A 23,079-nucleotide genomic window follows, 5' to 3' on the forward strand; every position below is an offset into this window, starting at 1 on the left:
GGACTATAGTAAATAATAAAGACAATCTTAAAAAAAAAATACATATTTAGTCAATTGTTCGAATGTACAATGCCCCCCCCCCCCCCGTCAAAAATAGCTAAAAATGCTAAAACTAAAGAAAGTCCCTAATGAAAAAGTCAGAAGCGCTGATATAGTACCGCGAGGTCGCAGGTATTTTTTATTGAGCTCCTAAAACATGGATGTTCTGTATAATCGCCTCAATCTGAGAACAACGCTGCTAAAGACCGTCGCTAAGATTACTGTGGACGGAGCCAAAATATTCAATGACATCACCACGCGGAAGGAAAGCTTTTGCCAGGTGACGGAGACACTAAGAACTGGTAAATATAATACTAGCGATGCTGGATTATAATCTAATCTAATAACTTTTTCAAAAATAGCTACTTTTGAAAAATCGTGAAAATGCGGCACAAATCTTTGAATATACTGTAAATTCTTTTAGAAGACTTTTTTATTTTATTTTTCGACGTCAGGCCTAAATGGGTTAATGTGTGTGTGCACGAGTGTGTGCCAGCAATGACATGCATGAGAGATTAGAGTCGTTACAATTTCCCAAAAGTGCACTTTAGGTATAAAAAAAGACACCACCACGTTCTGGGAGATGCTCCAGTTGTCGGTGGTGAAGGCCAGCGCAAAGCGCTTCCAGCTCCACACAGCCCTGATAAACAACAGTCACAGTCGTGTTCTCGCCTTCCGAGTTGCACTTATTTCATTCCCTGTGGAATTCCTCCTAGCACGCCACACACACGTTCATAATTGCATGTATACGTGACGTGACACCGTTTCTCCTTCTCTCATACTGCTTCGACCGGGGTTCATTCAGGTCACCCACCCTTTGATGTTGTTCCTTCTGAGACCACCCATTGCCCAAGGGACAGAATGTCCTTTAGCTTAATCGCTAATTAAGAACCTTATGTACCGTTATGGGCTGCGTGTGTGCGTCCGTGCGCGACAGTGAAGAAACGCAAGAAAGCAGACAAATTAGTAACCAGAAAAAGATTAGCAAGTGTGTGTGTGTGTGTGTGTGTGTGTGTGTGTGTGTGTGTGTGTGTGTGTGTGTGTGTGTGTGTGTGTGTGTGTGTGTGTGTGGTGAGCGATTACAGAGAGAAGAGAGGTGATAGAGAGGAAGAGGAGCGAGGAATAAAAATGGGTGCGTGAGGGCAAAACCGAAAAAGATTACCGGTACGTAACAGACTTCTGACTACGTACATGCAATCAAGGTACATGCACGGTACGTGCACGCCTGCCCTGCTCTCCACCACACACACACACTGCATGAATGCGGAAAATAACAGCAAGCGGGAGACAAACGCAATTATGAACTCCTCCTCTTCCTCGCAGTCACAAGAGAGGAAGCAACTCGTGTTGATTTCGTCGACTTCTTTTCACTGACGAAAACTAATGGAACCAAGTGAAAACTAAGCTATGATGACTAAAACTAAATATATTGACAATTATGTCAACAAATAAAAACTAGACTATAAGTAATTTTACACGTGCTTGCTTGCTGAAAATAGGCGATCTGCAAGCTCACAACGCGGCTATTTTGTAAAATCAGTCTAGACTTATGTTAGGTAGGGACTATAGAGCGTCGCAGTCCCACCCCCTTTCAGAACGACGAGTGGCCCAGGAAATTATTCTCCATTCATTTTCTCCATAGGCTTTTCAAAAAGTATTTATATAAAGACGGTTACGCCGTGGACAAAGCCAACTCGGATCGTGACAAATCATGACGACAAACACAATATTTTGTGCCGATCAAATCATTTGAAAGAAGGAAATAAAGGCAGGATACAACACTATTTGTTTTGTTTTTCTTCTTACTAATTATTTGATCGGCCCAAAACATTGTAATAATTGTCATGATTTGTCACGATCCGAGTTGGCTTTGTCGTAACAGTAACATTGTAATAAATTGTCATGATTTGTCACGATCCGAGTTGGCTTTGGCGTAACAGTCTTTAAATAAATACTTTTTGAAAAGCCTATGGAGAAAATGAATGGAGAATCATTTCCTGGGCCACTCGTCGTTCTGAAAGGGGTGGGACTGCGACGTTCTATAGTGGACAAGAGATCCAGTATAAGTAAAACACTTGGTTGCATGCTGAAAATAGCAGATCTACAAATACATCTGCTAATTTCAGCAAGAGTAAAATCTGCCATTACAACGGCATAAAGGCCTGCCAAAATACATTTAAGGGCAGTCCATAATGTCTCCGACCATCGAAACTTATCGTCGGAAAGCTCCGGTACAACTACAACATGACGTCACTCACAACTCTGAAACGCATTCCTCCGAATTTTTGTTCTGAAAGCTGCACTCCAGATGTTGTGACTCTCCGAACTCTACTTCGGAGAAAAATTTAAGTCCGATCTTTCAGACGAAAAGTTCGGTGGTCGGAGACAGTATGGACTGCCCTTTAGTCGACCAAATCAACTGTAGATTTAGTCGACTAAATCTTATGATATTTAGTCGACTAAAACTAGACTAACACTAAAACATTCCAGGTGATTCCTTAATGAAAACTACTATGACTGAAACTAAAATCAAAATATACCGTCAAAATCAACACGGAAGCAACTAATACAGCAGGAACACCCCCCCCACCCCTCCATTTTCAATTAGGCCTGGCAGCCGAGGCAGCCAACGAAGTGCTTTGGGGACCGGTGTGGGCTCCATCATAACAGCACGCTGACCTACTAACAGGCAAAGTTCACGGACGCATGCGGTATGTTATGAGGAGGACCCCCCCCACGGGGGTGGCCGTGCTTTTCACCCTGACAAAATGATAATTTTAGTTAGATGACAGCCAAGGGGAGGGAGGGGAGAGAGAGAGAGAGAGAGAGAGAGAGAGAGAGAGAGAGAGAGAGAGAGAGAGAGAGAGAGAGAGAGGAGAGAGAGAGAGAGAGAGAGAGAGAGAGAGAGAGAGAGAGAGAGAGAGAGAGAGAGAGAGAGAGAGAGAGAGAGAGAGAGAGAGAGAGAGAGAGAGGAGAGAGAGAGAGAGAGAGAGAGAGAGAGAGAGAGAGAGAGAGAGAGAGAAGAGAGAGAGAGAGAGAGAGAGAGAGAGAGAGAGAGAGAGAGAGAGAGAGAGAGAGAGAGAGAGAGAGAGAGAGAGAGAGAAGAGAGGAGAGAGAGAGAGAGGAGAGAGAGAGAGAGAGAGAGGAGAGGAGAGAGAGAGAGGAGAAGAGAGAGAGAGAGAGAGAGAGAGAGAGAGAGGAGAGAGGAGAGAGGGATAGAGATAGAGATAGATCACAGCTAAGACGGGTGGGGGGGGGGGCTGGGTGAAGAGGAGGGTGGCAGGTGTGTGTGCCACGTGTGTTTGTGTGTGTGTGTGTGTGTGTGTGTGTGTGTGTGTGTGTGTGTGTGTGTGTGTGTGTGTGTGTGGGACAGAGAGAGGGAGAAAGAGAGGGTTCTTTTTAGTTGCTGGTTTTTTGGGCTTGTTTTAAAAATGTGGTGGCTTGTTTTGACCATTTATTTGATATACTGTATATACTGTATACTATAAATACCCACTGGTTTGGGTGAAGTGGGAATCACATTGAGTGACAGAATCTCTGTCTGGTTGGCTAAAGTTTGTGTGTAATAGTATTAATAAATGACCAAAACATTCATTAGTATAGACATACATAGTATTTATAATGATACATGGATCAAATCTTTACTTTTTTTATTAGGGTTTCCGTCCTGAGGATTTCATAGGGACCATTAATGAGATCAGTGTAGATCCACAAAAACATATTATTAAAACACCCTGAGCGGCAAGGACGGAGTTCTCCGCCTTTTCAATTAGTAACCCCCAGCGCTCAAGACGGAGATTGATCAAAACGAGGAAGATTATTGATATCAAAACAGATCGCATCACTCCACAGGCTGGGAGCTTCTGTTGCACAAACATTCATTCTGTTTAGCAGACGAGAACGGAAATCTTAAAACGTTAATAACTCTTGATCTAAATCCTTCCGTCCAATTCCAAGAAAAGTTGATGTGTTAGACGGCCCACCGCGGCCCCGTCGCGATAGAATGAATCATACCTCCCGTTGTTGTCAATCGCCTCAAGAGAGTTTTGGCTACATCTAGCTGCTTCAGCCACATGCGGGATAACATCCGGTCCGTCGCTAAATATGCTCCGCTGCTATAAATCGCTGGGCGCTCTGATTTAATGGATTAAATAACCCCTGGCCTTCGGGGTGTTAAGGGGGGTATGTATGTGTACAGTGTAGAGATGGCCTTGGTGTGAATGACATGACCGAAGCAAGCAGTCACAACGCAGCAGGCTTGCTGTGCTAGTGAAGTGATATGAGGGGCTCAGGGGGGGCACCAAAAAGTGCCAATCCGATCCTCATGATAATAATTCTCTCTGTGGCTCCGCCGCTTAATTAATAACGAGCGAGCGTTTCCCAACATTTTACAAATCACATATTGGGACATGGTCTGAACATGTTTAGTCTTGGGATATTTTTTTAGAAGAAGTGTGGATGGATATAGATGAGGAGCGTCCAAACTCTTCTCCCTCCAAAACTATGGAATGCACTTCCCGTAGCAAAAAGAACTGCAGACTCACTCCCAATCTTCCACCGTAGTCTAGTGTGAACCCACCTCTTCAGACTCCATTTTAGCCCTTAGCACTTCTCTCTACATGTCTGCTGCTTTGTCGCCGACGCACCTGTTGTCATAATAGTAAGTCGAGTGTGCGGAGGTCTTCCCTTCAAAAAGCCCTTAGCACTTGCCCTAGCCTCGACGACCTTACAGGTGTGTATGCAAAGGCTAAACGTGGGTACTGTAACTTGGATAGCATTTTATGTAGACATAGCAGTCTATAGTGCAGGGATATCCAACTGGCGGCCCACAGGCCAAATGCGGCCCGCAGGGTTTTCCCCGGCTGCCGAGCTCGGCTGCGCTAATAACTTTGGCCCTGTCTAGAGTTTGAATGGACAGGTATCAGTCAAAAGGGAGACATCGAAGAGGAAGGACGGGTGGGGTAAGTCAGTATACCTCCTTTCTAATTAGTGCCCTTTGTTCCAAAGAATGGGACCCCTTAAATCCTCTATTTCCAATAAAACTGTTACAAGCGTCTACACCAAATGCATGCCTTCGCCCCGAGACTCAAACTGGCCTGCAGAACCCTTACCGTGACCATATCAAATACCATTGGAATTAATAGAAACAGCAAATGAGAGCCAAGCCTAATCCCCCACATGCTCCCCCATACAGAAAATGGTTTGTCTAGATGACTGAGCAGGAAGTTGACTGGTCTGCAGTGCACAGAGCCCTGACCTTAACCCTATTAAAGACCTTTGGAATGAAATGTAACACCAAATGCGAGCCAGGCCTAATGGTCCAACATGAAAAGTCCGACCTCACTAACAATGCTCCTCTCTGGCTGGAAGGAAGCAAATTGCAGCAGAAATGTTCCAACTAGTAAAAAAAGAACAAAATCCACACTGGAAAATGTCATAGTAGCAAGCAAAGGGGGGGCGAACTCCATATCAATGGATAACTAGAAAAGTGTGGTTGCCGCAGTCGCTTACATAGGCCCCTCCCACTAATATTGTCAGCCAATGTGATTTGGAAATTATGTAACGCTTGAATAATTGGTCTTTTGACCCTTTTCTACAAACTCTGTCCAATTTTCCTTTACTCTCTTGAAAAGTAATTTTACATTTTCTACAACACTTGAATAGTTTGGTCTTCTGCCCCTGCAAGAGAATTAATGTCTTTAAAAACATCTAAAACATAGATTGGTTTCTCTCTGTGTCAGAAGAAAGCCTGCACAGTAATAATCATCCTGTCTGACTGATGTGACACGGGTTAGCTAATGAGTGCAGGGTAGTGCATTTAGTATGACAATGTCCCGTCTCCTTTGGAATAAAACATATTTGAAGTATGTTTTTATGCACACGCGAGCGCACGCACGCACACGTGCACGCACGCACGCACGCACACACACACACACACACACACACACACACACACACACACACACAAACCCACACACACAAGTATTGGTTTTAGGCTAGCACTTAATAAACCAATGAATAAGTAATCCAAATTAAATTAGCCTAAAAGCTTTTCACCTGGGGGAAAGAAAGAAATAAGTCAGATAGACAGAAACAAAAAATGTTCAAGGAGAGCTGAGAGCTGCTTCTGACCTTGATGCATTTTCACAAACAAAGCCACATCTCAGTCCATATGAAAACAGAAAAGCTGTGTGCATACTAGAGGACTAGCGGTAAGCCGAGATCCGCTCACACCCGGAGGCAGTGTTGATTTTGACAGCAAATTTAGATTTTCAGTTTTAGTCAGTCTCTTGAATAGTTGTAATTTAGTTTTAGTCACATTTTAGTCACATGGAATGTCTTAGTGTTAGTCTAGTTTTAGTCGACTAAATCTCATACGATTTTAGTCTAAAATGTATTTTGGCGGGCCTTGATGCTGTCGTAGTGACTGATTTTACACTGAAAATAGCGTACAAGCTCACAACACGTTTTGAGCTTGTAGATCAGCTATTTTTGCCATGACAGTGGCCCTCTGGAGTGAGTGTGGAAACACAGTGGCCCTCTGGAGTGAGTGTGGAACAATAGTGGCCCTCTGGAGTGAGTGTGGAGAAATAGCAGCCCTCTCCATTGTCTTTGTTGCCCATCCCTGCAGTACCTGATGCAGCTGTAGTGCTTGAAGGTGCTGGCTGCTTTCTGACATTCCAGACACAGCTGGATTGCACCGGGGTAGTCTTCCTCCTAAAGGGTCAGCAAGGAGGTTGAAGTCAAGTAGGATAGTCTGATGTGCTGTACGCTCACTACAGAGGCTTTTGCGTGGACATTCTCAAAACAAAAGAAAGGAGTAGGTGTGCGTGCGTGTGTGCGTGTGTGGCTGCGTGCGTGTGTGGCTGTGTGTGTGCGTACGTGTGTACGTTTACAATACCTCAAGCATTTCGCTGAGTCTTACGTCTGTCCTTTGCTGGAAGGAAAGGAGTGAAGACATACAGTATTAAGTACGGTAAATACAGTAAAATTTTACAAGAGTAGCCCACCAGTAATTTCACAGCCTGTGTGTAAGTGTGCCATGTGTGTGGGCGTGCCTGTGCGCGTGTCTAGGTTCTAGACTCTCATACACACATATACATTATACAAGGAGGAGAGGAAACTGGAGCAGACATTTTAAGCCTTTTATTTAGGTGCTAGTATACAAACGACTAACGTTTCGACCTAAAAGGTCTTCATCAGAGTCATGACTCTGATGAAGACCGCATAGGTCGAAACGTTAGTCGTATTAATAAAAGGCTTAAAATGTCCATGCTGCTCCAGTGTCCTTGTTCCTGTGAAGCACCGGACCAGCCGCTATAGGCTTGAGGCGCGTCGCTAGACTCCTTTTGTTCACATATTATACATACAGTACACATTGTGAGAGTGCACCTGTATTTCTCAAGTATCAAATCCCTACCCCTTGGGGGAAGGCACACGCACACTTTTCTTTTCATTTTCCTTGGACTGACATGAACAAGGACACTTTTGGGTGGCACCTTTGAGTGCGAAAACTACAAGCTTGTAGATCGTCTATTTTCAGCATGCAACCAAGTGTAAAAAGACTTGTCTTTTACGTATGGATCTCTTGTCCACTAGTCCCTCCATAACATTTCTCCCTAGTTTTTTTATTTGTTGACGAAATTGTCAATATATTTAATCTTGGTTTTAGCCATCAGAGCTTAGTTTTCATGTAGTTTCCATTGAGTTTTCGTCGGTTCAAAAAAGGTAGTCGACTTAACATTTTTCGTCATTAGTATCAGTCGACGAACACTGCGGTTGTACAAATTAAAGGGGTACAGTACCAGGGTCTTGATGGTCCTCAGAGACTTGAGCAGGCCTGTGAGCAGCTGCCGTCTCCTCTGGTTCGCTAGCAAGCCCAGGCTGGCCTCGGTGAAGCCCTCCTTGGACACGCTCAGCTGCCTGCACACAGGATGTCAACCAACACACTATTGCTAGGGTATAGGGCACCGAAGTCTGACGTCAATATCGGTAGAGGGCGCAAATCCACAGGTTCATGTACTTTTTATTTGCATTATAATCCCCATAGGGGGATTTTAGACCGCCTCATATAAGAACTGTGTTTGAAAAATAAACATGTCACCCCGGCCGTTTCACTCATATGGATATGAAGAATCAACTGACTGAGAGAAAACGCGAATGTTACTGCTGCTGAATTAGTTACATTTTCGCTAGAAACAGATCATATATGAGTGACTGACTGTTGCAAACGATACAGAGACACCTCCCTGACAATAACGCCGAGACAGCTTGTTTATTTTTGGACCACAACACTTTTTAAGATGAGCCCATGTTATTCTCCATAGAGAAATTACTTCCGCGAACCAGGGGAATCGAAGGGATGAGCGAATTACGTCAGGACTTCTGTGCTCTATAGGCCAACTCTCAGACCACAGTAGATTAGATTCAATTTATTGTCACTGCACATAGTATACAAATACTTTGACAATGACATGAAGAGTGGCGTCCAGCCAGAAGTGCAGTACGGTAATGCAGTAAATGAAAGAATAAATACAGAAATAAATAGGATGAATAGTAATGAGTAGATGTTAGAACCAGCATAATGATCTGAATAAGTATAGAGAAGAACAATCTGTACAGTGCAAGCAATGCATGATGAGGATAATGTGTGACCAGATTTGACTGAGAGACTGCCATCGCGCAAATTCCAGCTTTTCACCAGAGGAGAATTTATTTATATTTTATATTTGTTAAATTAGTTAATAGCACAGGCAGACTCTTCACACACTAGAGCATGTCTGAAATAAGTGTCAGAGCTTAAATCGACATGTAAATATGAAATAAATACTTAAACATGTAGCTAGGTGTGATGTTAAGAGACCACAGAAGTGAACCTTTTAAGCCTGTTTTCTCAACTCGCTGTTTTCTGCAAGACATTACTCTATAAGCCATATCTCCAAAACTGGTGGGTCAAACTGAACAACCAATACGTCAAGTTGAAGCAATGTTTCCCTGCTTTCATATGACATGAAAAAACAAAAACATAAATAAATCCAATGGCAGTCTCTCAGTCAAATTTGGTCACATATAAGCATATATACAGTATGCACACCCACCCACACATACCCACACTCTATAACATGCTAAGATATAAGCATGAGTTCAGATGGGTAGAGGGATGGAGGGACGGAAGGGGGCTCAGAGTTCAGTGACCTTGGGGGTCACTGAACTTCCTGAGCCTACTGGTACGGGAGCCAATAGTCCTAACCTTTCTTATTTTCCCATTTTACTGTGTTTGAAATGTATTATGTTTTTGTTCTCACGTCTTATGTCAGTTTTGTTTAGTGTTCAATGTCCGGGGACTACGAATGGAAATTAGCATCTCTGCCAGTGTATTTACACTACATGTTTTATGTAATGTTCATTAATATACTCTGTCCCGTCGAAATAAACCAATAAAGTAAAGTAATACGGGGCAAGAAGCAGGATGAGTCGATGTGTGGATGATGACGAACCGCATTCACACAGCACACTAGGAGTAAAATGGCCGCTGTGAATTGCTGTACAGAGCAGTGGCTCTCAAACTCTTTCCATGTCAAGGACCCCCACATTTAAAAGTATATGTCTTTGAACTTTTTGAAAGATTTCTTAAATTATGTTTTTTTTACAGCCTGTCTATTGGGCAACATTCAATGTCATTTCCGGTTGGGGCGGTCATCCAAAGTGTTGCCTCTCCATTATAATGGATGGAATCAAACGCGATCAACTCTAAATCAATGATTCCAATTCCATCCAAAAATTATGTTTTGACGGCCCATCGCGGCCCTGGGCGATAAGAGTGTTAAAACTGTTCCTAATTTTGAGTGGGACCTCCTGGAGCCCCTTCAAGGAACGTGTGAGTGATCCCACGTGATCAGTCTGGCAAGTCCAGGCCAGACCCAGAGAGAGAGAGTTGCGTCGCGCTTTGATCTCCCTGCAATATACAGTAGTTCCTCGTATAGTTCCAAACTTTGGAACTTTCTCAGTGAGATAGAAAGAGAACTTCGGCATTCCATCCTTACAATGGGAGTCTATGCTAGTGACGTACAGTAACGCTTACTCTCATTGCACATTTAAATTGCAGTGATGCATATGAAAGTGTTCCCTGAACTACATACACACAGCGAGACTCATGGATGGATGAACGGGATATATAACTGCATTTTCTATGCTGGCATGCAAAGTGGAATCAAGTACCTCCTGGCATTCGTGCAGATGACGGCTGCAAGCTGTAAGTTGGTTTGCAACGACGTCACTCTCTCCAGCTCCTGAAAAAAATAAGGTGCTGGTTAGCCTTGAAAATCTAGTCTATGTACAACAAACGGTGAGATACAAACAGTGGGTTCGGATTCTTTGCTAATTTGCGCTGAAATGGCTTTTGTCAGAGCATCATTATGGTGGAAGTAACAACCTTTGAGGTTTCACGCTGAAGGCGTATTTAATAATGTTCCGGCGTCAGTGTGAGTATTGTATTGATGGCATCCAATTAGGAAATCAGTGGAAACATTAAAGCACAGGCGAACGACTCCCTGCTGTGGACGCAGGGCTGCAATTAGCGAGTCTTTTCCTAATGATTATTCTGCCAATTACTTTTTCAATTCATCGGATAACCTTGAACCAGTGTTGATTTCGTCGACTAAAACTATGACGACTACCGTTTTACACTGAGGAAAACTGAATAAAAACGAAATAAAAACTAAGCTATGATGACTAAAACTATGACTAAATATATTGACAATTTTGTCAACAAATAAAAACTAGACTAACATGTAAGGGAGAAGAGAGAACTAAAAGACAAGTCACTTTATGCTTGGTCGCATGCTGAAAATAGCCATTACAACACCATCAAGGCCTGCAAACTGCATTTTTGTTGACAAAAACCAACTGTCGATTTAGTCGATTAGATGATCTACAAACTCAAAACAAGGCGGCACATCACAACTTATTGATCTGCTATATTCGTGATTAAAAAAAGGAATCTATTCCCCCCCCCCCCCCCAAAAAAAAAAATCTATACTAATTTAATTAACAATAAATTAATTCAATACAGTCAATGAACTGTTGCAACTCCCGTGGACACCTTGTGAAGAGAGATAATGACATAACACAGGCCTTAGATCTATTGAGAATGCACACAATTCCAAGACATTTCACACATCGTCCTCTCTGTGAAATGAGAAAGGGAAAACCATTTCTGTGAAATGCATCAGAGTAACAAATGTTTCTTTGATGTTTTATTTCGAGCTCCTGCCAGCTGCACACTGCCTTAGGTGAGGGATATTCACTCCCTTGTGCGGTAAAGTGGCACCCTGCCGAGCAGAAGAAAAGTGTCGGCGCGGTGTTCGGGCGGTTAGCGTCGTCCTATAACGGTGACATATCTAAAGACAACTGTTTTGCAACAGAATACGAGCCAGGGGAATTGCAATTTTTGCATTGGTGATGAAGAACACCCAACAAAAGGGACATTTTGAGCAGAGGACAAGGGAGAGATCTCGATGAAAAGATCCTATTCAAAACCTAAACGTTCCTCATGATCCTGAGTGTTGACACAGCCACTCTGAAAGATGCGGTTAGCATGGTCGTATAACGGTGGCATATCTAAAGACAACTGTTTAGCAACAGAATACGAGCCAGGAAAATTGCATTTTTGCTTTGATGATGAATAACACCCAACAAAAGGGACATTTGAGCAGAGGACAAGGGAGAGATCTCGATGAAAAGATCCTATTCAAACCTAGACGTTCCTCATGATCCTGAGTGTTGACACAGCCACTCGGAAAGTCGTTAAAAAACGGGGCTAAACGAGCTCATTTGTAATCGTAAATGTAATCGTTCCTCATGACCTTTGATTGTTGGTACAGCACTTTGACGACGTCGTAAAAATGGCACGAAAACAGCTCAATGAACAAGCGTTTTCCCTTAAGGGGCATTTATCATGCGGTTGTCATGCTCTTCTGCTTACCGGCTATTAAACCCAATTAAACCTGAGGCCGATTAACAAAAAAGGCTGCTAAATCCTAACAAAAAAACATATTTCTATGTCAGTGGTGCTCAACCTTTCCATGTCAAGGCCCCCCGGAGTTATCTGTATTTGGCCGCAGACCCACATCTGAAAATATGTTGTTCCAGGCACAACAACACAGAGTTTGAAAGAATATATATTCAAATATTTCTGACACATTTTCACGGTTTTTCGATCTGCTATTTTTCAATATAAGTATACTTATATTTAGTATAAGTATACTAAAGTATAGTATAGTATGCTTAAAACACCAAAAGGGGTTTGCGCCAAGAATAGTTTAAACTGAGGTGCTTTGATAAGACCATATCCCAAACATCTATTTTACATTGGTTAGCGATTGGCAGTTGACTGTTAACAGTATAGAACTCAGGAACAATACACCCTTACATTTAGGCCAGTGGTTTTCAACCCGTTTCATGTCGAGGCCCACTATTCAATTGGCATTTGAGCCACGGACCATTCAATTAGATCTATAGCCTCTCAGACCAAAGACAAAAGAGTATGTTGTTGTCGTTGGATATATTTTGTCCACAATCCCATGCTGTATTGATGTTGGTACCATAAGGAGAGATAACGGGCAAAATGCAGATTAACAATAAGGGTCCCATGGTTTCATGTTACGCTCTCAAGAGTTAAAGATCTATAAGAGTACATTTGGTTACCAACTCTCCATCATTTAGCTGGGGACCACATGGACCCCCCTCAAGGACCACTGGTTGAAAACCACTGATTTTAGTGTCAATCATCATCATCATCATCATCATTTTTCGACCGCAGTCAAGATCATGGATTTCACAATGCCACGCCAGACTTCCCGGTTCCAGTACAGAAATGCTAGCGTCGCCGCCGCTTTCAGGGCAAGGCAATGCACCCCAGCAAAGACCTCACACTGTGAACACATCTGTGAGAAGTCTATAATAATCAATCAATAATAGTCAATAATAAAATAGTGCAAGCAGCGTCTGAAAAAGTATCAGTAGCACCGTAACGTTGTTGTATTCTCATATTATTGGTTAAAACTCTTAAATTACGCCATGTGTTGCTATTCATTTTTGGTCTGCCGAGCTGCTGAATGGTTGGAACAAGCGGCCATTTAGCTCCATGAATGAATGTCCCTACTAGTGTCTGTGTTAACTCCTACCACTGCAAACCAAAACAGAAGAATGAATCCCTTTAATCTTAATGCGATTCCGAGTGTATGGTAGCCTTTGACAGCACCGGAAAAGCCTTATGGAAATAAAATAGAAAAAGGTATCCTCGGCTCAGCAATAATACACAGTGTGTTACACTGGACATGAAGTGCGGAGGAACCACCGGTCAATCATAATCCCTATCTCGAAAAAAGGTGTTTCCGGGCACAGGAAAAATGTTAGCTCCATTTCACATCCATCAGAATTTAATATCCTATACTAGCCCAGATATAGCACTATGTGCAGTCTGCAGACTCTGCACTGGGTCTCATGTATTGCTGGATGAGCACTTGGCCTTACGATCTAACGCACAGATCTACACAGAAGCAGCAGTAGCACATTCTAACCTTCCATCACTTGCATGCTCAAACACATGAAAATGCAAGCAGAAAAGGATTTGCGTGCGTGCGTGCGTGCGCGCACACACACACACACACTGCACTAAGCAGCCCTCTCAATTTCTCATCTATATATATATATATATGACCACAAACTGCTCAATTCATCACTCCTGTTCAACAGAGGTGAGTGCAGACAACGGCGTTAGCAATAGCAAGACATTCAATGAATGGTAATGGCTGCCGGTGAAAAACATAATTGAATCTCCAGACCAGGTCCATTCATCTCACTGCCACTGACTGGCCCAGGCAGTAGCGCTGTCTGAAGGCTGCTCGCTGCAAATTCATTACAACACCGATCTCCCACAAGGCGTGCGCTCTCTCTCTCTCTCTCTCTCTCTCTCTCTCCCCCCTTTCCCGACACGTCCCGAATGTCAGCTACAGCCGTTTGTCCACTCAATACTAGACTGTCTACATGTTAACAAGGACGGTAAAGAAGGGGGTAGGCCTTTTAACTCACAGTGCCGGTGCTGTTATGTATATATTCATCTCCTCTGGCTGAGAGCATTATACATTTTGAGCTCGCAAACGGTGGAATCCAGGTGTTTCTTCCCGCTGATTAATTGACGTGACTTTTTCATCAGTATCTGTCCGCGTTCTCAATGTGAAGCACCTTGAGGTTCACAAACCTTGGAAAAGAGGTTAAAGGACCACTTCACCACATTTCAACCTATATTCATATAATTAGGTCCTCACTAATAATCATGATAAAATGGCACGATTCTTTTCTACTCGGTCTGTGTCTCATAGGAGGGCTGTGGGCAGTTTAGAAACCGTCTTCCAGTGACATCATCATTAGGCAGATTTTCTTTTTTAAACAAGACTTTGACATAAATGTTTAGATTTTCATTATCGTGAGAACGATGGCTTCCATTTTCCCATTGCAACTTTTCAGGACTAGTAAGCCTGCAGTTTCTATTAGCTTGTATTCCCCATCGATGATGTCACTGGAAGACCGTCACAGCCCTCCCATGGGAGTAGAAAATAATTGTGCCATTTTTTCATGATATTTGTGAGGACCTACTATATGAAGATAGGTGGTGAAGTGGTCCTTTAAAGTACATAAGTTACTGTGTCCGGCTAGCTCAGTCGGTAGAGCACTTGCCTTTCGACCGCAAGGTCATGGGTTCGATCCCGGGCACTGCCGCCAACTCAGCGTATGAGTAGCACGGCTTGATGTCGTGCGGTAAGTACTGGGAGCTGATGGTACGTACCACCTCCGCATCCAATCTCCCAGAGGTCCAGCGCATTGAAACGGGGATAGACTCCTGCACCCTGGCTAATACCGACAATAAGCCTCTCTGACTTACTACATACTTAACACTAGCACGTCGGAGCAGTCTTTCTGACCAATTTTGAAGTGGATTTTCTTTGCCCATGAAGTCTTGAGAAACTAACTATTCGATTGAAATCACCTTTTTTTTTTCATCCGAAACATTTTGTAAATATTTTAGGCATACTTATACCTACTAGGTCTCGCCCAAATGACCGCCGTCACCCTTTCTCCCCCGCAAGCAGTGAAGTTCACACCTCCCTCCCGGCTGGAGACAGGCATTGTTCAAGCTAATGGGTCATTTGCATTCCAACTACTTCCACATGTAGGCAAACTTACATTACGAATGTACTCACATCAACATGTAGACTAAATGTTGTTTTAGAGGTTATAATTGTTATATGCGGTTTGCAGAAATAACAATGTCTGGTGGTGATGATAAAACAGCTATATATATATATATGTAATTATTAGCCACTTATAGCCATATAACTGTCTGGAATGGACAGAATAGAACAATCATTTCAATGAGCATATATCTTGGCCACCCTTGTGGAGGTCCGAGTGCAACATCAGTTACAACATTTAACACGCATTATGCTAAGGACGTGTACAGTAGGGTGCAGTACTGAGTTCCGACACGTGTTTTTGTCCGACGGTCATTAGGCCGGCGACCTACCTCTATCCTTAACCTAACCATAACCGCAAGAACGGGAGCAGCGCATGTTCGAGCGCTAGTCCGACAGTTGTTCGCGCATGTCGGACTAATAAGTACCGTAATTTCCGGACTATAAGCCGCACCTTTTTACCCATGATTTGAACCCTGCGTCTTATAGTCCGGTGAGGCTTATCTGTGGATTTTTACAGCTAACGCAGAGCCATCACAAGACAGTGTTTCCCAACCAAATATAACTAATCTACTAGCTCACAACGCTTACCCACGGCACCGTCTCACGAAAACTTGCACAGCATTTTTTATTATTTTAAATAACGTTAATTTATATAGTGTAGCGCCGTCTATGGCTTCACATGTGGCTTCTTTGTGTTCGGTATCACTGCGCCGCATCGAACACCATAGTGCTGCCTTGCCACGGCACTGCGGCAGGATACATTACCAAAGCTAGGTGCTATCCAGCTAACTAGCTGGCCCGGGGCAGCTGCATAGCACCTAGCTTTGGTAATGTATCCTGCCGCGGCACGGCAGCACTACTATGGTGTTCTATGCGGCGCAGTGATACTGAACACAAAGAAAATAGTACCATGTGAAGAGGGGTCAAAATTGAACGAAAGTTGGTCTATTAATATGGTAGATATAGGTCAACAATGCGAATGACGCTAGTTTTGTAGATTATATATATTGTTATATAGTGTCTGAAAGAATGACTCAGTTGTTGGCAATCTGTACGGTACTTTACTTTAGACTTAGAAACGTAACAACAACAAGCATGGATCGCATCATCATAACATGACAAGAACATCCGGGTAACCCACTACTATTAGAGATGAGTTGGTCATGAACGAACGAATCAAAAGAACTAGTTCTTTTTGGTGAACGAAACCGATGGGGAATCGCCCAAATGACGGGGAATCGCCCAAATTACGGGGAATCGCCCGGCTAACGGCCTATCACCTTTAAGCTGTGGGCAGGAAAGGTCGGAGAGCGGAAAAGAGTGGGATAGTCAGATCGCGAGAAGTTCCGAGAACAACAACAGCAGCACGAGAGAGAGACAGGACGAGAGCAACTTAGCAAAGAAAGATAGACATTACAAGAGCGAGGCAGTTTGCGCAAAATGGAAAACAAACGAAGAAGTGCATATGATGCAGCTTTTAAATTAAAGGCAGTCGATCTGGCTGTTAAAGAAGGAAATAGAGCTGCTGCACGTACCTTGGGCATAAACGAATCAATGGTGAGACGATGGCGAGGCCAGCGTGAAGAACTGTCTCAATGCAAGAAGGCTAAAAAAGCTTTCAGAGGCAATAAAAGCAGATGGCCCGAACTTGAAAACTATCTTGAAGATTGGCTGAACACACAAAGAGCGGACGGCCGAGGTGTTTCCACCGTGCAGATCCGACTGAAAGCCAAAACAGTCGCCACCGAAATGAACATCGAAGATTTTAGAGGTGGACCATCTTGGTGTCTCAGATTTATGAAAAGAAAAGGAATGTCCATCAGGGCGCGGACGACTGTGTGTCAGCAACTCCCTCCCGACTACGAGGAAAAAATAACAAACTTCCGCGAATTCACACAAAGAAACATAGGCGAACATTCCATGGGACCAGACGAGATCATAAATATGGATGAAGTGCCTTTGACGTTTGATCTGCCTCTCACTAGGACCGTTAACAAGAGGGGCGACAAGACCATCACGTTGAGAACCACTGGCCACGAGAGAACGAATTTCACTTGTGTTCTGGGCTGCACCGCGTCCGGATTAAAGCTTCCGCCAATGGTGATTTTCAAGCGGATGACTATGCCAAAAGAAAAGATCCCGAACGGCATATCATTTAAAGTCAACAAGAAAGGGTGGATGATGGAAAGCGTCATGAAGGAGTGGCTGGGGGATTCTTTCGCAAAAAAAAAGCATTGCTCGTTTTGGACAGTATGAGGGCCCATATAACAGAATCTGTGAAAGCAGCCATCAAGGCAACAAACTCCATTCCAGCTGTCATACCTGGGGGCACAACCAAGCATCTGCAGCCACTCGACATCAGTGTGAATCGTGCGTTCAAAGTGGGACTACGCATTCAGTGGGAGGCATGGATGACGAGCGGCGAGAAATCATTCACCAAAACGGGTCGGATGCGAAAAGCAACTTTTGCGCAAGTCTGCCAGTGGATCCTAACAGCATGGAGAGGTGTGAAAACAACCACGATCATCAACGGGTTTCGAAAGGCTGGACTGCTGCGCAATGAAGAGGAGGACGCCGCCACGGCTGACGAGGCCCTTCAGAGGATGTTCGAATCCGACAGTGACGATGACGAAGAGGAGTTCCTTGGTTTTGAGAGCGACAACGAAGGAGGGAGTGCGGCTGTCGAAGCCACCCTGAGGCTGTTCGTTTCCGATACTGAAGAAGAGGACTTTGCTGGTTTTAGTACACAGGACGAAGACGAAGATGAGGAGTAATACTAACGCTATCCTACACTCGAACCAATGCACAACGGATCACATTACTGGCGGTTCGCGAGTGGATTAATGACTGACTTTTTTTTGTTACATTCTTACTGCACCTTATCCTAAAAGTTGAAGACGAGGTAGGCTGGTTATATTTTAAGCAGCCGTGTTTACTGCACCTGTAGGCCTACTGCCGTGTTACAGGCATTTGAATGCTTTTAATTAATAGCACTACATTTTACATTTACGGGTAATTTTGCCATTGACATTGCCTCATTAAGTGATGCGCTGGGAGCGCACACGTTTCTTGAATGCTGTTAAACATGTTAAAGTTTGTTTCTGAAACGCTATACATACAGTACAGAGTACAGTTTATACAGCACAGTACATGTTCCGTATTGCACTACATGGTAACACTTGAAGTTATGCAAATATGCAACTTGTTTGCTAAAGTTGTAATAAAATGGAAGCTTCCACCAACAGCCTTCTCTTTAATCCCTCTCTGAATTTCCCTCCCTCTCTGAAATCTGAAATGATATTGTATACAGATGTATTTGATTGTATAGTAGTCGATCTCTATACTCTTTAAAATTAAGAAAGAATAACGATACAGAGACGGTCACTGCTTAATTAAATTAATTTAGGACCAGTTCATTTCTTTTTATTAAACACATTTCTCCTGATTTAGCCCATTATGCCCATGGATATGCAGAGTGAACTTAACAATGATAAATTAATATGATAATACCTTTTATATAATCAGTATAATAGTGGGGCGAGATGGAAAAGGGGCGACCGTACCCATGGTGAAACCTTTACATATGGTAATTAATCATTAAAACACCTGCGGCTATTAGTCCGGTGCGTCTTGTATACGGACATATTTGGGATTTCCCCTAAATTTGGCTGGTGCGGCTTTTAATCAGGTGCGCCTTATAGTCCGGAAATTACGGTAAGTAAGCTTTGCCGAGCCATGAGGCCCGTAGGGCAGGAGCCTATCACCTGTTTCTGTAGCATGACTCGAGGCAGCTTGAGGTACACGTACACCGTGCTCAGGATGTGTATAGGCGTCCTGAGGTCTTTTTTATTGATATAAAAAGGCTTTTCCTTCTGCAGTGTGCTCCAAAAGAATGGCTCCTAAGAATATTTGCTCTTGATTTACAACATCAATTATTATCATTTTACAAAAGGATGTTGTGACTTGAAACCATTCCTTAAACTTGAATATCAGCTTGGATCTTGTTTTTGGCCTTTTCTTTGGTTCTGTGATGATGAATAGTCATTACATCAGAAGTCATTACACACAAGTCAATGACTTTTTGCTTTTCCCTACAACTCCAAAACACAGACAGTTTAAGAGGTCACAAAAAAAATCGACTCCTAACTTCTCTCTGCACACCAGTCAATTAATCCTGTGACATCCCGTCTTTGGCTATTTAAAATAACCGACCTCTCTGGTCTAGTCCATTGTGACCTTTTGGAGAAGTGTTGAGCCTCGAATTCTTATTTGTTGACTTTATCAAGACTATATCATTTTTTTAGGCTAATTATTCGTTCACCAATTTCAGGAAAACAGGCCACATAGCTGACTTAAACCGCCGTTTGAGATTTACAACAATGTAGCATGGGAGAGATTGAGTTTTAGATTATTTTTTTTTAAGAAAAAGGAATACACTAATCTAATTAAATCAATAACGGATAGCTGAGTGGAGTTATTTTCAGGAGTCAAATCATTAAAAACAAATAAATGAAAGCAGGGAATCATAGCTTCAAATTGACATATTGGTTGTTTAGTTTGACCCACCAGTTTTGGAGATTTGGCTTATAGAGTAATGTCTTGCAGAAAACAACGAGTTGAGAAAACAGGCTTGAAAGGTTCACTTCTGTGGTCTCTAACATTACACCTAGCTACATTTATTAGCAATTTATTTAATATTTACATGTCGATTTCGGCTCTGAAATTCATTTCAGACTCTGCCTGTGCTATTAACTAATTTGTGAAAAAATAAAATAAAATAAAACTGTTTTTCTCCTCTCTTGAACGGTTAGTCTTGCCGTCTAGTCTCTGTATCAAAGTCACTTATTACGCAAGAACATTAGCCAAGTGTCTTTAGTCTGGCTGCGTCTCCAACCTCTGTGTGCCCTTCTATCGGAGCTAGTCTGATCAGACCCCTTGAGTGTGAACGCGTTGCTCTGGAGTGCTGCTGGGGTCAGAATGTCCTTGAGGGGAAGAGTAAAAGAGTTCACACACAGGTGGGTCAGAGCAGCCGAATGAACGATGCCTATGGTTTTTGAGTGGTGCTCAAAAATTAGGTGGGTCAGAGCTGCAGAATGACGATGCCTATGGTTTTTGAGTGGTGCTATAGCCACTCCTATAGACAGCTATGTGTGCACGGCTGTCTCCGTCTGTGTCTAACACACACACACACCCCACACCCACACCCACACCCACACACACACACTTTTTCTTTACTACAGTAATGTGCAATGTGGCCCATCTGGAGTGTGGCAATATAGTGGCCCTCTCCATCATCAAAGTGGCCCACGGATACTCACTCACTCACAAAACCGTTGGAGAAACGAACGTCGTGTGATTGAGCTCCAGAGGTTTTGGCTGGTGAAAGGAGGCGCATAACATCCTGTACCCGTTTTTTCACACGAGACAGGGGGCAAAATAAATGACTTGTTTTTCTAGAGGTTCAAAGACGTGCGCCATCTGCCACCGGCGCCCCCCCCCCCCCCCCCCCCGTCTGTCCTTGATTACCGCCATTCGCTTCCCAGGGCCAAGAAATGGGACATTTCCAGTCGAGGGCCACCTCCACCATGCACCCCGCTAAAAGCTGTGGGAATTTGCAAGCCAATCAAATCAGAGAGAAGGCGGGGTACCGAATACCCAAGGCAACCACCAGTAATAAGCATGGTGATGATTCCACCTCTGCGGTGTCACAGGAGGGGTCACGGGAAATAATGGCCAATTTGCAATGCATAGCATGATGTTAGGCTGGCTCCATTACAGATGCAAATGCAATTTCACCGACTTGTGCATAAATGACTGCCGATCACGAAAACAAATCTCCTGCTATATATATATATTTTTTGTATTGACATGGCATGAAGTTTTAACAGTATTCTCTCTCTCTCTCTCTCTCTCTCTCTCTCTCTCTCTCTCTCAAGGACTGGCGTCAGCAAATCAAAAGAACTTCCACCCATCAGCCGGTTAAAGTTGAAATAAACTGAACTTCTTATGTGCGACTGACTAATACGATAATAATAAAATAAAAAAAGAACGAGAACTAAACAAGACGAGACCCAAAAAACGTGGACGACGTGTGGCTTGGTGTGAGCCTCAGAATCCATGTGGTCAGCCTGTGAGTCACCAATTGAGTCTGTGAGACGCAAATATAGTATGATGTGGGACACTATAATTCATTGACTTTTATTATCAACTGAAAGTTAAAGATGGAGTGCATGATCCCCCCCCCCCAACCCAGCCCAAAAAACATGATCATCAGTGATGATCTACTATAATTACTATGATCATACTAGGACGAAGATTTATTTTGCCAAAAACATGCACAGAAAGTGTTTTATGATTTTATGATTATGATTTTATGTGGCCACACCCACCAGTTCATTGAGTATACCGGGTTTTCACCTTAGCACCACCCCCACAGCTGTGTGCTGTATGATAATGGGAGAGGGGTTAGGGGAGAGGTCAAGGGTTATGATGTCACAAAAATGGTCTTTTCTTTATTGGGCCTTTTGACTCAAGGCTTCCAGGAAGAAACCAAAAATACACACTGGAAAACATATTTGAATATTCTAACCACACCTGGGGGTCTATTAGAGTAACGTAACTACACATTTAGTGGTGTGTGTGTTGACTCTCTGCCTGGAGCATGATCAGCACAGGCTCTGTGCAATAAGCGTTGTTTTGACCAGAAATGCCGCCTGGGAGGGATATTTGAAGACTGAAAGCGTGCGTGTACTGTACGTACACGCGCGTGCACAATGAAGATGGCACAGTCCAGTGTCTAAGCCAACAACAGATAGCTAACAATCCGAAGCTAATGTGAGTAGCCTTTCCACTAGATCGGATCAAACCCATTTATACAACTTTTTTTGTCAGTGTCGCTTCCTTGTTTATCTAGCTCCCGACTGTCGCCATCCATCTTGTGTTTCTGCCTGCATGGTCTGACTGTCTGCATTCCTGTACAGGCATTGAGACTAAGGGTTGCCCACCTGCCCCTGCTGGCAGGTAAATAAAACGTTTGGGCAGGTGGAGTCTGCTTCCAGTTTGCCAGACAGGGCAAGTGCTCATTTGAGATGAATTACCACAACACGCGATATCTGTCTAAACACCTGAGCGTGGCTGAGTGTTCTGGTCTGTGGAATACAAAAACCACAGCACCGTTTACCTATAATGTGCTGTTTTCACTTTTGCTATCAATAATAAACAAGCATGAACCCACAGTCATATTCATAGTGATGTGGGTATTTAGCTTAAAATTTGAGGTATGATATTTTCTTTTCATTGCACTGCTCCATGAAAGTAAAAGAAAAAGATGATAGATGGATGAAGTAGAACATGACCTGTACTTGTGTCTCTGAGACCTTAGTGTCAACTCCTGCTGTATGATCTCATGGTTTTGTTGGGTGCTCCACCATGGCTAATCTGGCTAACAGTCGCCAACGGTCAGCATCATCTTCTATGTCGGTCACGCGAGAAATGTCTCTCTTTCTACATCCATGTCTCCTCATTGTGCATTGGCCACGAATGTGCTCAGCCAGTCTGTTTAAACGATTAAAACCTTCCGAGTAGTGAACCGTTTTCTGAAAAACGTATCGGCGGTGGACTGGTGCTCAAAATGTATTCATGTCAAGGACCTGTCCTCAGGTCTAAATAGGGTTTCTTTAACTGTCTATCCAATGACAGGTAAAGAGCTATCATTTCAGTATTGATGATGATGAAAAAAGATAGTTTGCACAAAAGCTTTGGCAGTGATTGGTACCGTACAGCGGTT

The 23,079-nt window shown here is 43.3% G+C and overlaps 1 protein-coding gene across 1 annotated transcript in view; it reads right to left on the minus strand.

The window, feature by feature from the left end:
• Positions 1 to 23,079, minus strand: part of vps50 (VPS50 subunit of EARP/GARPII complex) — a 218,347-nt gene that overhangs the window by 155,635 nt on the left and 39,633 nt on the right. Inside the window, exons 6-9 of the mRNA XM_083763390.1 lie at positions 10,258 to 10,328; positions 7,845 to 7,962; positions 6,941 to 6,976; positions 6,674 to 6,756 (exon numbers count right to left, since the gene is read on the minus strand). Coding sequence (XP_083619516.1) covers positions 6,674 to 6,756; positions 6,941 to 6,976; positions 7,845 to 7,962; positions 10,258 to 10,328 — 308 coding nt within the window. The remainder of the gene's footprint in view (positions 1 to 6,673; positions 6,757 to 6,940; positions 6,977 to 7,844; positions 7,963 to 10,257; positions 10,329 to 23,079) is intronic.

This window comes from Protomyctophum parallelum (genome assembly GCF_964188405.1).
Source record: "Protomyctophum parallelum genome assembly, chromosome: 1".
NCBI classification, from domain to species: domain Eukaryota; kingdom Metazoa; phylum Chordata; class Actinopteri; order Myctophiformes; family Myctophidae; genus Protomyctophum; species Protomyctophum parallelum.